Source organism: Alosa alosa, chromosome 8 (genome assembly GCF_017589495.1).
Source record: "Alosa alosa isolate M-15738 ecotype Scorff River chromosome 8, AALO_Geno_1.1, whole genome shotgun sequence".
Classification (NCBI taxonomy): Eukaryota; Metazoa; Chordata; class Actinopteri; order Clupeiformes; family Clupeidae; genus Alosa; species Alosa alosa.
The window spans coordinates 11,020,191-11,038,497 of NC_063196.1; the positions used below are offsets into that span (position 1 = coordinate 11,020,191).

The following is an 18,307-nucleotide window of genomic DNA, read 5'->3' on the forward strand; positions in this document are numbered from 1 at the left end:
TTCTTGCTCTCAAACAGGTCAAAGGCGGCTCTCCTAGGGGCGAAAAAGCAGGGCTCTGAACTCCAGCTGACCCTCAACTGAGAAGTGTTTGACAGCCAGATGGTCCTCCCAATCGTTAGTGAGGCTTTTGTAGAACTCTCCGTACTCCTCGTCGGTGATATCGTCAGGGTTACGTGTCCAGATGGGTTTGGTCTTGTTCAGCTCCTGGACGTCGGTGTACTTCTCCTTCACCTTCTTCTTCCTCTTATTTTTACTTTCTTTGGTGTCCTCGTCTTCATCTGCTCCAATGTCCTCAATCTGAGGCTTGTCTTTGTCCTCTGCTGTGTCCACCTCCTCAATGTTCTCCCCCTCCTCAAGGTCGACCTCCTTCTCCCTTTGTTTCTGAACATAGAGTGTGATGGGATAACCAATGAACTGGGAGTGCTTCTTCACAACCTCCTTGATTCTCTTCTCCTCTGTGTATTCTGACTGGTCCTCCTTCAGGTGGAGAATGACTTTGGTACCACGCCCAATGGATTCACCTAAGTTCACAAAACAACATGAAGCACTTAGTTGTAGGAACAATGTCGTACCGCAAAAAGCATTTTAAATGATTTTTAATAGTTTCAAATGTAATTTTAATCTATTTTCACAAGGCGATGACATACCCAAATCAGGTTTCACTGTAAAAGAGCCTCCAGCAGCAGACTCCCATATACTGCTCGTCATCGTTGTGTTTGGTGATCACGGTCACTTTCTCAGACACCAGGTAAGCAGAGTAGAAACCCACACCAAACTGCCCGATCATGGAGATGTCGGCTCCAGCCTGCAGAGCCTCCATGAAGGCCTTTGTGCCAGACTTGGCGATGGTGCCCAGGTTGTTGATGAGGTCAGCCTTGGTCATGCCGATACCAGTGTCAGTGATGGTCAAAGTGCGAGCATGCTGGTCTGGAGTGATGTCAATCTTCAGATCCTTGCAGGATTCGAGTCGGCTGGGGTCTGTCAAACTCTCGTATCTGATCTTGTCCAAGGCATCAGATGAATTTGAGACCAGCTCTCTGAGGAAGATCTCTTTGTTGGAGTAGAAAGTGTTGATGATCAGGGACATCAACTGTGCAATTTCTGCCTGAAAGGCAAAAGTCTCCACATCCTCCATTGCATTCTGTGCTGGCATTTTGAAAATTCTGAATAAAATGCTAAGCAATAAAAAAAAGACTGTTTAATATATTACTACTTCTCTGCTGTTCCCAATCAGTGAGCTTCCCTGTGATTTGGTATCTTCTCACACCACATGCTGCAGACACACTGTCTTTTTATACTTGGTGGACTTTTCTGGAAGCTCCCATTCAGAAGGAGTGCTCTCACTCGCACATGCAGGTTGAAAAAATCTCACAGAGCTGGGTTGTGCGGGTGTCCTATTACCATCTTCCTTCTATGGCTGTGAGACCACACAGGCAAGAGTTGCTTTAAGAACCTTCCAGATACTACGAGAGTACTCTGGGCCTATATCGATGTCACAGATGACCTACACCAAATGCCCAATATGCTCCAATACCTAAGCACATTTCAGACTATTAGGCTTGGGATCATTCTTTAAACCATTCATTTGTACCATTCATAATTTAATGATACACTTAACAATAGCTGTGTTAATACAAGTGAAATATCCTAGTGTATCCTAGTTTATTTTAAAATGAGTGGTTTAAACAAAATATTACTTGGTGATAGTAGAATTTGAAATGTCAGATATAGTACATGTTCTTCACTTCAAAAATAACACATGAATGAACGAGTAAGCATGTTATCAATATATTGGAGGCATTAAAGAGATACCTAGAGATTGCCAGTGAAATTATCTAAAGAACATGCAAAAGCCTCTCCATTTTGCTCTGGTATGCTTGTAAACACCAGTGAAACTGGTATGTATGTAATAATGCCTGCACACCTATGCATTTGGGCTAGTTATTCAATTTGAAAAACAGAAACCAAAAAAAGAGCTGACTGTGGGATGAGCAAAGAAAAAAAGATGATCATAATCACATTTAATTGCATGACTCAAAAGGATTTGCAGACTCATTACTCATATTCATGGAAAAATCCTGTTTTTCAGGATTCAGTGTTACTACAGCAATCAGATAGTAAGTAATATGGTTCTGATTAGTCATTATCATTCTGTGTTAATACAAAGACTAGGAAACAGAAAGCTCACCCAGGCATGTTCAGCGCTGCTTGCTATATCTCTAATATTGAGTCATGGTAGGCTTAACTTTTTTTTAAGTCTTCCCATTGCTCAGTATGAGCTATTTAGACATCAAATTGTATGATTGATATTGGTAAGCGATTTATAACCAATTACTTTTTATAACAATATTTTTTTTTAAATCCAGGAATAGAAATGATCAAGTCACTTTTGTTCATTCACAAAATCTGTTGTTATGTTCTTTGTACGTCTATGTGTTGCATTGCATGTGCCTGTGATCTTTTCGAGATACTTCCCATGAGTGACATGCACCCCCTGTTATCTCACGGCAGAGGAAGCACATAAGAAATCAGACACCCCTGCGAACCCCCCCCCACCCCCCTCACACACACACACACACACACACCCTCCCATAGAGAAGGAAGCGAAGCGCACAGCACAGTCTGGATGTGTCTGTGCAGAGGGAGAAACTTCTAGAAACTTAAACAAAGTATTAATAAGGCTGCAGCAGGCTGGCAGCTCTGCAGAAACACTGAGCCAAGTGAAACGTTCATCAGAGTCCAAAGGAAGGACATATCCCAATAGGCCACACAGGCAAATCACATTAGGGAAACTCTTTGAAGTGATTTTATTGCACAAATTTAACATACAAAATGCCTGAGAGAAACAGAGCAAACACTACGGAGGATGTGGAGACATTTGCTTTCCAGGCAGAAATTGCGCAGTTGATGTCCCTGATCATCAACACTTTCTACTCCAACAAAGAGATCTTCCTCAGAGAGCTGGTCTCCAATTCATCTGATGCCTTGGACAAGATCAGATACGAGAGTTTGACAGACCCCAGCCGACTCGAATCCTGCAAAGATCTGAAAATTGACATCACTCCAGACCAGCATGCTCGCACTTTGACCATCACTGACTCTGGTATCGGCATGACCAAGGCTGACCTCATCAACAACCTGGGCACCATCGCCAAGTCTGGTACCAAGGCCTTCATGGAGGCTCTGCAGGCTGGAGCCGACATCTCCATGATCGGGCAGTTTGGTGTGGGTTTCTACTCTGCTTACCTGGTGTCTGAGAAAGTGACCGTGATCACCAAACACAACGATGATGAGCAGTACATATGGGAGTCTGCTGCTGGAGGCTCTTTTACAGTGAAACCTGATTTGGGTAAGTCATTGCCTTATGAAAATAGATTCAAAATACATTTGAAACTATTAAAAATCATTTATTATCTTTTTGCGGTCCGACATTGTTCCTACACACTGCAAAAAATGAATTCTAACCAAGTGTTATTAATCTTATATTAAGATTAAAAAATCTATTTGGAATTGTTTTTAGTATTAAAAGACTTACCTAGCGCCCTCTCAAAAGAAAATTTTGACTTAATTTAAGAAGACTTTGACTTATTTTAAGGACTCTTATCAAGACAAATTTGCTCAACGCACTGGCAGACAAATTTGCTTGTTTTTAGGACAAATTTGCTTAACGCACTGGCAGACAAATTTGCTTGTTTTCAGGATGAGATGTCTTAAAATAAGTCAAACTTTTTTTAAATTAAGTCAAATGTTTTCACAAGAAAGTGCTAGGTAAGTCTCTTTATACTGAAAACAATACCAACTAGATTTTTTTATCTTGATATAAGATTAATAACACTTGGTTAGATTTTGTTAGATAAGCAGTTTTTGCAGTGCAACTAAGTGCTTCATATTGTTTTGTGAACTTAGGTGAATCCATTGGGCGTGGTACCAAAGTCATTCTCCACCTGAAGGAGGACCAGTCAGAATACACAGAGGAGAAGAGAATCAAGGAGGTTGTGAAGAAGCACTCCCAGTTCATTGGTTATCCCATCACACTCTATGTTCAGAAACAAAGGGAGAAGGAGGTCGACCTTGAGGAGGGGGAGAACATTGAGGAGGTGGACACAGCAGAGGACAAAGACAAGCCTCAAATTGAGGACATTGGAGCAGATGAAGATGAGGACACCAAAGAAAGTAAAAATAAGAGGAAGAAGAAGGTGAAGGAGAAGTACACCGACGTCCAGGAGCTGAACAAGACCAAACCCATCTGGACACGTAACCCTGACGATATCACCAACGAGGGAGTAATGGAGAGTTCTACAAAAGCCTCACTAACGATTGGGAGGACCATCTGGCTGTCAAACACTTCTCAGTTGAGGGTCAGCTGGAGTTCAGAGCCCTGCTTTTCGCCCCTAGGAGAGCCGCCTTTGACCTGTTTGAGAGCAAGAAGAGGCGAAGCAACATCAAACTGTATGTGCGCAGGGTCTTCATCATGGACAACTGTGAGGATCTGATTCCAGAGTACCTGACCTTCATCCGTGGTGTGGTGGACTCTGAGGACCTCCCCTGAACATCTCTAGGGAGATGCTGCAGCAGAGCAAGATCCTGAAGGTCATCCGCAAAAACCTGGTCAAAAGTGCCTGGATCTCTTCACCGAAATCTCTGAGGACAAGGAGAACTACAAAAAGTTCTATGAGCAGTTCTCCAAGAACATCAAGTTGGGCATCCACGAGGATGCCCAGAACCGCAAGAAGCTCTCAGAGCTGCTGCGCTACTACACCTCCAACTCAGCAGACGAGATGGTGTCTCTGAAGGACTATGTGTCACGCATGAAGGAAAACCAGAAGCACATTTACTACATCACCGGTGAGACCAAGGAGCAGGTGGCCAATTCAGCCTTTGTGGAGCGTCTTCGTAAGGCTGGCCTGGAGGTCATCTACATGATTGAGCCAATTGATGAGTACTGTGTCCAGCAGCTAAAGGAGTATGATGGGAAGAATCTTGTGTCGGTAACCAAGGAAGGCTTGGAGCTTCCGGAGGATGAGGAAGAGAAGAAGAAACAAGAGGAGTTCAACACGAAATATGAAAACCTGTGCAAGATCATGAAAGACATCCTGGACAAAAAAGTGGAGAAGGTAAATAGTGCAGAAAAAAAAACCTGTACAGATGCTGAAGGTATTGTGATATATAGAAAGTACAGATGTAACTAATATCTTTTTCACTCACTAACAGGTTGCTGTATCCAACCGCCTGGTTGCCTCCCCCTGCTGCATTGTTACCAGTACATATGGGTGGACGGCCAACATGGAGAGGATCATGAAGTCCCAGGCCCTGAGGGACCACTCCACCATGGGCTACATGACAGCAAAGAAGCACCTGGAGATTAACCCCGTACACCCCATCATCGAAACCCTCCGAGAAAAGGCAGAGGCTGACAAGAACGACAAAGCCGTGAAGGACCTGGTGATCCTGCTGTTTGAGACGTCCCTGCTCTCATCTGGCTTCACACTGGAGGACCCTCAGACACACGCAAACCGCATCTACAGAATGATCAAGCTGGGCCTTGGCATTGATGATGACGGCTCCCCTGAGGATGACATCCCTCTGCCTGAGGAAGACATGCCTGTTCTTGAGGGTGATGATGACGACACTTCAAGAATGGAAGAAGTTGACTAAAATCTGTTTTTGTAAAGCTGACAGTGAACTCAAATTTTTATTCACCTGTAATCTATCATCCTAATTTGTTTTATATAACAAATGTTATATCTGTTCAAACTAAATTTTAGCATTGAGAAATGATTATGTGAGAAACAGCAGTTGTACATATACTACTAGCAGAGATATAGAGACTTAAAATGTTTCACTATTTTTTTGAGCAAACAATTTGTAGTTGTTTTAAACTATTAAGTTGAAGGTTGATTTCTGTAAAAGTGTTTATTTTTTATTGTTTTATTTAATTTATTTTATATGTAAATTATAAGAAACTAAAAAAACAACATAGTTGGTTGTCTTCATTTCTCACGTTTTCAGTGTCTCAATATTGCTTCATGACATTATTGTGATTAAGAGGTCAGAGGACGAACGCATTGAGATCTCTGACATAATTCTTCACTACTTACAACTCCACTACAGACGAGGTCAGTCTTGCGCACACACCACACCACTGAAATTCACGATGAAGAAATAACGAATATGATTGGCTGTATCCTATGTTATGAATTGTGATTGGATAAATCGTTCCATGCCTTTTCAGAACACATACCAGGAGCGTAAACGCAAGGTCAGAATTGTTGCTTCTATATCAACCAAATGGCTGTGCATAGACAGTGAATCATACAATTAGCAGGATTTCACCATTCGTGTTGTATCCTCCTCAAGTATAAGTTCTTATACATGTCCAAAGCGCTGTCGAGGTTGGCTAATGTGCACACTGCAAGATAGCAAAGCTAACATTGCTTAGTTGGCTAACTTAGATAACGCATGCATTCATAGTTAAGAAAACACTTCACAAAAGTAATTTTGGGCAGTAGTGTTTGTTAGTAAAGCTTCCCACCAAGTATGTGTCTTTAGGCAATTTTGTTCCCGTCATATAATAGCATAGAAGGGAACCTGCTGTTGTGTAACACTTACAATTTCTTTCGTGTCATCTGGGGTGGAAGCTACCTTATCTTCATAGGCTAACCTAATTGTGTTGTAGGTCAACTGTCGTAACTCAAATAGGCCTAAATAATGATCAAAACTATCCATCAGTGTAGTGACCGAAAACAGCCAGGACGGACTACTGTGACGTTGACTACTTTTAACTTGAATTAAAATTATAGTGCCCACTAGTTGAAAAATTATGTCTGCTGGTTGCGTGTTTGTACCCAGCATATTACGGGTTACACATACATAAATAATGCAGCTAATCTTGGACTTGTGCGTCTTGCTTTTACAGGTGTGATAACGCAGCGTCATGTTGACAGCACAGAAAGCGTGTGCGTCCTTGGCTGCCCAGCGGTTACTAGTCGCTGCCCGCACCGCTCCCTGTCTAGACACTTATCAGGGCAGACGTTTCTGGACCGCGACAGCGCGGCGCGATGAGATCAAGCTGCACGAAAGCTGGGCTAACCTGGCCAAGAAACAGCTGAAAGGGAAGAACCCAGAGGACCTGATCTGGCGCACGCCGGAGGGCATCTCCATCAAGCCAGTGTACACTAAAGTCGACTCAGCAGCTGGTGCTGATGAACTTCCAGGCGTGTTCCCCTTCACTCGGGGTCCTTACCCCACTATGTACACGTTCAGGCCGTGGACGATTAGACAGTATGCCGGCTTCAGCACAGTGGAAGAGAGTAACAAGTTTTACAGAGATAACATTAAAGGTATACACACACATTTACGCTCATTTGTAAAGGATGGGGCACCCATCTTTATGTGAACTGATGTATGATAAGTATGCAGATATTTTTCTCTTCACTTTCCCGCCTGATCAGACCCATGTCCTTGAAAATTGTATGCACCTTATTTCAAGTCTCCACTTAAATACTTAATTTTCCTTCTGCCTCTCCTTGTCTTAAGCTGGCCAGCAGGGTCTTTCCGTGGCCTTTGACCTGCCCACTCACCGTGGATACGACTCTGACAACCCCCGTGTTCATGGTGATGTGGGCATGGCCGGTGTGGCCATTGATACAGTGGAGGACATGAAACTGCTCTTCGACGGCATTCCCCTAGAGAAGATGTCTGTCTCCATGACAATGAATGGTGCAGTCATCCCGGTGTTAGCTATGTTCATTGTGACGGGTGAGGAGCAGGGTGTGGGCAAGGAGAAGTTGACTGGCACCATTCAGAACGACATCCTCAAGGAGTTCATGGTGCGCAACACCTATATCTTTCCTCCGGAACCCTCCATGCACGCCATCGCTGACATATTTGCCTACACCTCTAAGGTACGCATACTGTTTGTTCCATACCCTTTTAGACATATGTATTATTATATTATTACTGTAGATCTATGACTAGATATGAATGACACATGTAGATGTACTGTTTCAGTAACTTTTGTTCACTTTCCCCCATCATAGGAGTAAGGGTTGTTCTGTATTTTGTTGTCAAATACTGTTTAGAACTTGACTTAATGAAATAAATGATCATAGATCATTTAGGTTACAGTAGCTATTTGTTGGTGTTGGTAGCATCATATTGCATGGCATAGAGATATTTTTGATAGTGATTCATTTGTATAAAACTCTGCCTATAGAACATGCCCAAGTTCAACTCCATCTCGATCAGTGGCTACCACTTGCAAGAGGCTGGAGCCGACGCCATCCTGGAGCTGGCCTACACCATTGCCAACGGACTGGAGTACTGCAGAACTGGGCTCAAAGCTGGCCTGACCATTGATGAGTTTGCACCCAGGTCAGTGTTATGTGTTAGAGAGAGATTCTCCAAAATATTGAAATGCAGAAAAGTCAGATGGTGAAATCAACACTTAAATTGCTGCACAGACAGACTAACAAAAAACATAATTATGATTGATTATGATTGTAATCATAATAAAAAAGGATAAGTAATTATATTTAATTCAAACAACTAGGGAAGGCAGTTTAATCTGTTGTCATTGTGTTTAATTATGTCACACACTGTCATAAGAGTGATGTGTCCTACATATGTCCAACCAACCATAGGAGATGTAAAATCTGACCGATCAAAAGCAGCAATAGCAGAGATAGCACGTAATGAACGAAAATTAACTCTTACCTTTATGGTCTACAAGTTATCCTCAGTTACCCATGGTTAGTCCACTGTTATTTCCGTCATGCAATCTTCTCGATATGAGCTAGTTAGAGATATATATATATAGCCTTGCCATATTCTTCTATCACACAAGTCTGACTTTGTTGTAGCCTATGGACCATGTGCAAAACTTGTGACAACAGGCTTTACCCTTACAAACTGTCATAGTGTAATATGCAGTTTCTGGCATCCATAAGAAAAGCATTTGTAGATGAATGGTCACCATAGCTGACTCATCTTCAGGGAATAGCAACGTTGCTCTCCTTCAATAACATGACGCACAACCTATGATGAAATTCGTTCAATAAGTTCCACTGTTCATGCCATAAACGAAACATGCCTATAATAAGGCTTTGCAGTTGTCCAATATGGTCAATCTATTGTCTCAATCGTGTTTAATGTGACGTGCCGAAGCTACATTCATGCATTGTTTGCTCGTTTGCTCGTTTGAAAATGTTTCTGCGTAATTTGTCAGCTCCTCTTCACGCAAATTTTGCGTGCTCTCTTGTTTGAAAAGGTCTACTGACAGTTAAAGAAATGTTTTCTGATCAGTGACAGTAACATAAAAGAATAACACGTCTACCTCTGCTTTTTCCATACAGGTTATCCTTTTTCTGGGGCATTGGCATGAACTTCTACATGGAGATTGCCAAACTGCGGGCTGCCAGGCGCCTGTGGGCCACGCTGATCAAGGAGAACTTCCAGCCCAAGAACTCCAAGTCCCTGTTGCTACGGACCCACTGCCAGACCTCGGGGTGGTCCCTCACTGAACAGGTACCTATGAGCACAAGCACCTGGTCTACATTAAACGCCAGTGAGAGATGTAAGGGTCCAGCTGCAGAAAGTTTAACGGCTTCTCTACACAGTTGCGTTCCGTCGACGCATGCCAGTGGGTGTTCCCGACGGTAGCTATGCAAATGACTTGAAGTATAACAGTAATTTGATTGGTTGGTGCCGTCCGTTGATTGGCCGGTGCCGTCTGTCGGTGCAGCAACAGCTGAACTTCTCCGCGGCGGCGGGAGAAACTTTGACCTTAACGGACCCACAATTCAGTTCGGCAACGGATGACGTGAGCCCATGTAAAGTGAATGGGATGCGTCTCCAGCACTGCAACGCACGCAACTGTGTGTAGGAGCCGTTAGTCCTACCATGAACCATTCATCATTATCAACCATTGTTTATTCAGGGGAAAATTGACTGAACATTAAGCTCTTTATGGCAATGCCCTGAGTTTACAAACAAAAACAATTATGTGCTGGATGGAGAGGTGTGACTCGCCAGTGTACCCAAACATAGCACAGACAGACATGCACAAACAAATGAACAAATAGGCCTAATAAACAGTAAAAATAAAATAAAAATCCTGGTGCTGGACGGAGCGGCATGATCTGCCAGGATACCTGTAACCCAGCACACTTATTGGAAATAATTAGGCTATAATAGTAAAATGTTAATAAATATATAATATAATAATAAAAAATAAATAAAGCAAAACAGACAAAATACACACACACACACACAAACAGAATTAAATAAAAATAGGCTATATTATGGGCATTGGTGACTCTTCTGGCAATTGAACAACATTGTGTTCTTGAACTGTCCATCGCAAATTCGGCCGCAACATGTGGTCAGGTGCTCTTGCACATCCAACCACCAGGTCTGAGCTCCGGGCAGAGTAAATATTGAAGCCATTCAGCAGATCAGCAGCTCGGTGAATCCCCAAAAGCGACAGATCCTCTATCGCTAGTGTGAAAACCATCACATTTCCATCCGCACCGGCCAGAGGCTGGTTTAGGTAGCTAGCATGACCACTCAGCAACGGGTCGGTAGACATTGGGTTGACAGAAGTATTGGTTCTGTCTGTGAACTTAACACAGGTGATTTCACAAATTAGCTGGTTCTGGTTAGAATAAACTGGTTTAGTGAATGGTTAATATGTGGTAGGACTTTTACTTTCTGAAGTCAGACTATTATACCCCTGACACCACATCAGTAAAAGACATAAGCTGATTTTAAAAGCAAAATGATCAGAAGAAGCTAAATAAGCCACATAACTCTGGGTTTGAGTGGATCTGACTTAAATTCGGCTTGCTACACATGCTCTGCCATGCCATTATCAGGGAGTAGACTAAAGACAGCATACTGGGTCCACCACACATGATGCATTGGTTTATTCTGGGCCTCCATATTCTCCCCTGTAAAACCATGTCTTAACCAGTTGTGACAAAAGTGAGCAACAGTGACAAAATCATTTGATTGCATTGTTTTCTGTTGGAATATCCTAACTGGCCCAGAGTCACACAGCATTCTGTTTTTGATCTGAACTTTTGTTGGACGCTCTAATTCTGTCTAATTTCAGTCTATTACGTTGAATAGATGGGGATTGTTCATTCAGTTATTTGAATAAAAACTATACTGAATCAGACCAGTGTAATGGAAGTAAATCATCGATATTATGTCAAACATTTAATTCAGTAATCTCATTGAATTATATGTAGTGACGGAAGGACAGAGAAAAAGAAGTATGTCAAGCATTTCCTTCAGTTATCTCATTCAGTTGTATGTAGTAAAGAAAAGACGTCAGACATCAGAAAAAATAAATACGTCAGACATTCAATTCAGTTATCTCATTAGGATATGTGTTGTGAAGAAGCCGCATACCAGCCGTATGAAAACCAGCCACATGTCTTCCCAGAGACATTTTGAGTTATTCACAGATTCTGAAAGTGTAGTTTCAAAGCTATCCAATGATGTCACTCATGGAGATCTGATAATATTTGAATAAGTTGTGGTAATTTGAATGTATACCCCTCTGAAAACCTTTTACTGAGAACACTGGCCTAATAGATTTGGAAATGGTCACCTCACCTGAGTCATAGGAAAGACAATTGTGCTCATTTGCATCTCATTGAGATAAGCCCTCCTCTACCGATGTCACACTGTGACATCTGGGATCTGTAGCCCTTCCCCTACAGGTGTCACTGTGACACCTGGATCTGTTAGCCTGCAGGGCAGAAAGAATTGTAGTGTTGTTCATATTGATGTAGTGTTATTTTCATTAGGCACTTCACTGGACTTGAGAATAATCAGAATTAGAAGGTACTTTATTGAAATGGAAATGCTTTTATTACAAAAGGCCCTGAATAGCATGCATTAATACACAGGATAAGATGTTACAATCCCATAATCCAAGGTATAAACCACATCTAGAAGTTCCTAATAGAAGGCCCAATAACATGTCAATATGAATCCAATAGAAAAATAAGAATAAAGATCCTATACACTAGACAATAAGAATAAAGATACTATGAAAAAGATACTAAATAACAAACAAGGTCCACATGAATGTGCTGAGGCTGTGTGATAAGGGTGACAGGGCAGGGACTAACCCTGTTGTACAGGAGAGTTCAGGTATTATTTGGTAAAGTGCAAAAAAGTAAGGCAAGACAGTGCAGTTTTAAGTCAGTAGACTTTGAAGGCAACACTATAAGTCAGAACTAGAGTTAAGTGAATTTAGTCCAGGCTGTTAGAGGGAGGGAGAGACTGTGCATAAAGGCTAACATAGCAAGCAAGAGGCTGTGAAGTCCAATTATTTGGTGAGATCACATCCGCATCCTCTTCTGCATATTCTTCTGTGCACTCTTCTGTGCTGTGACCCTTGGCGCTGGGCACGTGATGTCTTTTGCCTCATCAGCAATGTCAATGTTCAGTCCAGGTGGGACCAGGACAGGAAGACAAGGATAGACAAGGGGCAGAACCGCTGAATTGCGCAGTAGCTGAAATTCCACAGGTTCTGCATCACAGTGACTTTTTGCAAGCGCCACACCTGGTCTCTTGGCATCAAAGCTGTAAGCAAATAACAGGACATTTTAAAAATGGCTAACTATTTCTCATAAAACACCATCATTAAACAATTATTTTTAATATGAACACAATGTGAAAGTTTCAATATAAATACCTGAAGTGCTGATAACTCTTGATCTTTGGAAGCCTTCTGATGTAGGGACTCGGATGCTTCTGCCAGTCGAAGTTCTTGACAAACACTCTGCCATCTGCCGTTCCAACAAGCTGTGGGATATAGACAGGTCATCTACTGGAAACATTAGGCCTAGTTTTTGGTCAAAGTTTTCTCCATGGATTCCTGGTCAGAACCCCCATTGGAACAGATTAAAACTTGGGGCATGTTGAATTTTGTCCAAAAATCCAAAATGGCCTCCATATTCCAAAATGGCACATTTACACACACTTTTTCCTATGCTATGGGGACATTTCCAGCAAATTTCCAGTCATTTTAGCAAAAAACTGTCATTTTCTATCAAATACATATTTACAGAGGTTAACTGATGATTTTAAACCCCTAAGTATTTTTCTAACAATTTTAAATCATTAAAAAAAATCATAATTTTGTCAGATATAATCAAATTTCTTTCAAACATAACCCTCTTACAGGTTAAATACAGTTCAAATAAATTGGGTACCTTAACTTAAACAGATTAAAACATATGGCATTTAGGCATTTTGTTGTGCTGTAAGAACCACGGTTGAGCTCTTCTGCAATACATCTTGCTTGGTCCATAGCGTCTGATATCTCATGCTCTGCTCCTCTGCTGTATATTAAGTAGCCATGTGTATCGCTTGTAACTTGCAGCTGATTGGCCGAAAAAATAATAAAATCACGCACACACAAATGCACACGCACACACATCCACACACACACACACACACACACACACACACACACACACACACACACACACACACACACATAAATACGTTTGCACACGCACAAATGCATAAACGCACTCACACGTATGCACACACCCACTTAAACACACACATACACTTCTCATATGTCTTGTACATGAGCACTCTCTCACCCTTGCATATAATTCAGCAACCTTAGGATAACTGACATTTACAATTGCATTTATTAATTTAGCAAACACTTTTCATCTAAAGTGACTTTTACAGTTCTATTACAAGGTACTTCATTGTCCCCGGAGCAACTTGAGGTTAAGTGCCTTGCTCAAGGGCACAGTGGTGGCAGCCACCAAATTGAATTGCATTGAACCCACAACCTTCAGGCAAATGCATTCTAACCCAGCTCCTTAACCACTACGCCACCACCACCTCCACATATTCTATGTGATTTTAATTTTTCAAATAGCACTATTGCTTTGTAGAAACTGTAGCCTAAACGTTGAATAGCCAGGGCACTGAGGCCAGGCACAGTGTGACGGCTGCAAAGAAAAAACTCTTGTAAACAACTTGCCTTAATACAACTCCCCTTGTCCCTCCGCAGGACCCATACAACAACGTGATCCGCACGGTCATCGAGGCCATGGCGGCAGTGTTCGGCGGCACCCAGTCCCTCCACACCAACTCGTTTGATGAGGCGCTAGGCCTACCCACCGTCAAGAGTGCCCGCATCGCCCGCAACACCCAGATCATCATCCAGGAGGAGTCGGGCATCCCCAAGGTGGCAGACCCGTGGGGTGGCTCTCACATGATGGAGGTGCTCACTAACGATGTCTACGATGCTGCGCTGAAGGTGAGCGGGACCTCTCTCTGTTTAAAACCTCAACAAACAGATGTTCTGTAGATCTAGCCAGCACCAGCTACATGGGGCATGTGAACAAAGATGACTATGTAGCTGTAGCTATTGCTGGGCATTATGACCTGCTAAATACCCTACTTTAAAACTATACCATCAACAAGGCAATGTCTCTGGTTTGCCAAGTGGATGATAAAGTTATGATAATTAGGGGTCCAAGCAGAGAAGCTGCTGACATCTCAAGCATATCAGAGCCTTATAGATATCTATAAGGCTCTGAAGCATATGAACCAAACAATCTTTGATATGAACTGTGGTGCACATCATCTAAAGATCATGCTGAAAAAAACATGTTACATGTTTCAAAATTTGATTTGATTGTTCCATTTTGCTCTGTGCTCATTAATGCTAAGATCATTACGTTTACTTTGTACAGTTCTAAAGGGATGAAGTGTGAGATGGAGAGAAATTCAGATATCAGGACATGAAAGGAAATAACATACATGCGCACCTTAACCGGATTATGCCAGATACAGCAGTTACGGGGAAAAGCATGTACTTCGGTTCAGTTTCTAGCAGTTCTAGAAGGAATGATTTTTTAACCAACATTCTCTCTGTGGGTTCTATTGGGTTTTTCTGACAGTTCATCAATGAGATCGAGGAGATGGGGGGAATGGCGCGGGCAGTGGCTGAGGGTATCCCCAAACTGCGCATTGAGGAGTGTGCTGCCCGAAGACAGGCACGCATCGACTCAGGTACTGAGGCTGGGTTTATTCATTCACTCCCACAGACACACAGACACAGACACAGGCACACCTCACTCTCTCAATTTCTCTCTCACTCTCACTCTCTCATTCTCTTTCTTCTCTCTCTCTCACACACACACACACACACACACACACACACACACACACACACATTCAATTTATATAGCTAAGGTAGAACATTCAGCACCATAAGTGGTATTGTATAGATGTGATTATTAATGTGCCATTAATGGACAGTACTGCAGTATTGCTGTGAGATTTTGCAGACTGCATAGATGTCTGGTTACGTGATAATGTAAAATGTATGTGAGAGAGGCAAGAAGAGAACATTGTATGACAGTCATAGATAAGAAAAAATATATATAGAGAAAATAAATATATAGAGGAAATATAAGATATGCTTTACATTTACAGTGCCATCCACACATACATACGTAGACACACATAGACACACACACACACACACACATAGTCAAGCGAGAGACATATCGTGTAAGAGTGTAGTAGATTATGTAGACGTTAGAGAACATATTGACCTGCTTGTGCTATTTACTCTCAACATCTAGGGCTAGGTAATATTTTCAATGTGGTTTAACTGTTTGATTGCGTAAAAGCGATTAGCCTGATTTTGATGATATAGTTTTTTTCTTCAGTAATGTTGCATTTGGGGCAGCCGTGGCCTACTGGTTAGCACCTCGGACCTGTAACCGAAGGGTTGCTGGTTCGAACCCCGACCAGTAGGCTCGGCTGAAGTGCCCTTGAGCAAGGCAACTAACCCCTCACTGCTCCCCGAGCGCCGCTGTTGATGCAGGCAGCTCACTGCGCCGGGATTAGTGTGTGCTTCACCTCACTGTGTGCTGTGTGTGTTTCACTAATTCACGGATTGGGATAAATGCAGAGACCAAATTTCCCTCACTGGATCAAAAGAGTATATATACTTATACTTATATTTGACCTTGCCTGGAAATGCTCTTCTGGTGATAAATAGTTTGGGTGCTTATTTAGTCCCGCTGTGTGCTCCAATGTTCCTGAGTTCAAGTTAGCCTGTAGAATGCACCTTGAGGCATATTCTTGAGACATATTCAAGTTATGGCACCATATACCGGTAAATAAAATCGAATTGAGTTAAGATTTTAGTCCTTAGATTCCTTTCCGGTCAGGTAGAATTGGGAATGCCACAGGATGCTCTACTTGGGGAGTACGAAATGACACAATTTGTTGAATGAACCAAGAGCCTTTAATTCTGAAATTCTAGCAGAGTTGGTGGACATATTCATTATGAAAGATGATATTTTTTTGATATTTTTATTTTGAAAGATGGCTGGCATTTACATTTGAATTGTGAAATATTCCTTTAGTCTGTCCCTAACTAAAATGTCTCAATTGTGTGTGAATGTGTGAATGAATAATCTGATGTGTTGACATTTGATGTTGTTCAACACATAATCTCATAGAAAGGTCTGTTTGATCATTATAGTTTTGTCAGCCTGGCAAAAATCACTTCTACTCAGACAAAGAGTCACAAAGGCGTTGTGCACAGGACCCAGACTCCTGATAGCTTTTGCAGTAGAGATAGAGGGGGCGTTCCTACACACAGTTTTACAGATGAATAGCTGTCCGAGTTCCATACAGACAAACCAGTCCACCGTGAAGTCACTTGTCCTTCAGTGTCCCTCACCATTATCTGTTGAATGCCCCGCACTCATGCAGGCGCTTACTGTATGTGTGTGTGGGCATATATACATGTGTGGGGCTCTGCTACAGTTCTTCCTCAGTCCCAACATGCTCCCTCCATACATATAACTGTATACAGCAGCATGACACTGCGGTTACATTGACTGTGTCGTTGTGTAAAGACCCCCAATTATGCATAGACACATGTGTGTGAACAATATCTTGTCTTGACATGATGACTTGACTTGAATCAGTCTGTCAACTGGTTTAAGAATGCGACCAAATCTAGACCTCACCTGTGTGGATGTATTAGGATTTTCAGACTGTGAGACATAAGTTACTGTGTCAACATTGTTCATGTCATTAGCTTTGTCTGTCTGTGTATATTACTAATCTGTGTAGATATAATATTATAATCTGTCTGTGTATATTACCATATTACTAATATATGAATTAAGCTTAACCAACTTTATTGTAAGGGTCCTATGAGGAGTGGTTCATATTGGAATAGGCAGAAGCACAGTTTAATAACAAATAGTTAATAATAATAATAATAATAATATGTCATTAACTTTTATATTAATGTATAGTTATATGGTAGAAATAACTGCTAATTAGTGTCAAAAAGACATTTAGTTACCTATTAACAAATATTAATACAATATTAGTTAATAGATTGTTTTCTATTTGTTAAAACATTAACATAAACAGATTTTATGCAAACTACTAATATTTAATTAAAGGAGAATTCCGGTTGCTGCTACTGGAAGAAACTGGAATCCATGCATTTCCACTGAATTATTTTTGGAATCTTTTTGAATTATTTTTGGAATTCCTTATCATACCTGTTCATTCTTACTCGTCGCTCGACTTATCGTGACTAAATTCAAGATGGCTGCAAACGCTAAACTTCGTGAAGATAGTGTCTGTATAAATCGTCTTGTAAGTAAACTACCAGTGCTTTTTCAAAGTTCTCAATGTCTCGTTTTAAATGTCAGAGCCCTCGGAAGTCTACCAATGAAGCGTGAAGATACATTGAACATCGTAAATGGTGTAAAACAGTGATTTATTTGCATGGCTAGCCCGATGCCGAAGCACCACCATTGAAAAATCTGTTGGTAGCATCGGCTAACTAGCGCCAGATTTTGGAGTACAGGGGACAAGCAGAGATGGGCTATGAGACATACGTTCACACTCGGTATCATGTTTCAATACACTTTAGGTCAATATCACACCGGAATTCTCCTCTCATGATGAAAAAACTATTAACTTCTGCCAAATAGATATTTTAGTAACAATTAACAAATATTAACAAAGGGTTAGGTAATTACTAGTTTGCTATTTATTATGGCACCTTATTATGGAGTGTTACCAGAAAAAAAACAGCACTTCTACCTCCACCTAGAGCCTGTTATTTGTTTTGCAAAATTCCACAGCTCCCGGTTCTTCTGGTCCAATCAGAGCAGGGCTGTGTGAGATCTGACTGTCAATCACAGTCTGGTACCGTCCCGTGCGCACTGATGAGCACAAACTCGATGAGGGGATGCTCGGTGGTAGT

At 41.7% G+C, this 18,307-nt stretch overlaps 1 protein-coding gene and 2 pseudogenes across 2 annotated transcripts in view; 2 read left to right on the top strand and 1 right to left on the bottom strand.

Annotated features, from left to right (window-relative positions):
* Positions 1-43: 43 nt before the first annotated feature.
* On the bottom strand, positions 44-1,330 carry LOC125298952 (annotated as a pseudogene).
* Positions 1,331-2,695: 1,365 nt separating this feature from the next.
* LOC125298998 lies at positions 2,696-5,985 on the top strand (annotated as a pseudogene).
* Positions 5,986-6,103: 118 nt separating this feature from the next.
* The window catches only part of mmut (methylmalonyl CoA mutase), a 36,883-nt gene continuing 24,679 nt past the window's right edge, over positions 6,104-18,307 (top strand). Inside the window, exons 1-7 of one of the 2 annotated variants that reach the window (XM_048250013.1) lie at positions 6,104-6,259; positions 6,917-7,340; positions 7,537-7,904; positions 8,216-8,373; positions 9,354-9,525; positions 14,057-14,305; positions 14,952-15,063. In XM_048250013.1, coding sequence (XP_048105970.1) covers positions 6,935-7,340; positions 7,537-7,904; positions 8,216-8,373; positions 9,354-9,525; positions 14,057-14,305; positions 14,952-15,063 — 1,465 coding nt within the window. In that variant the 5' untranslated portion in view covers positions 6,104-6,259; positions 6,917-6,934. Of the gene's footprint in view, positions 6,260-6,290; positions 6,393-6,916; positions 7,341-7,536; positions 7,905-8,215; positions 8,374-9,353; positions 9,526-14,056; positions 14,306-14,951; positions 15,064-18,307 lie in introns of those variants that run through there. The other variant, XM_048250014.1, reaches the window with a different exon arrangement.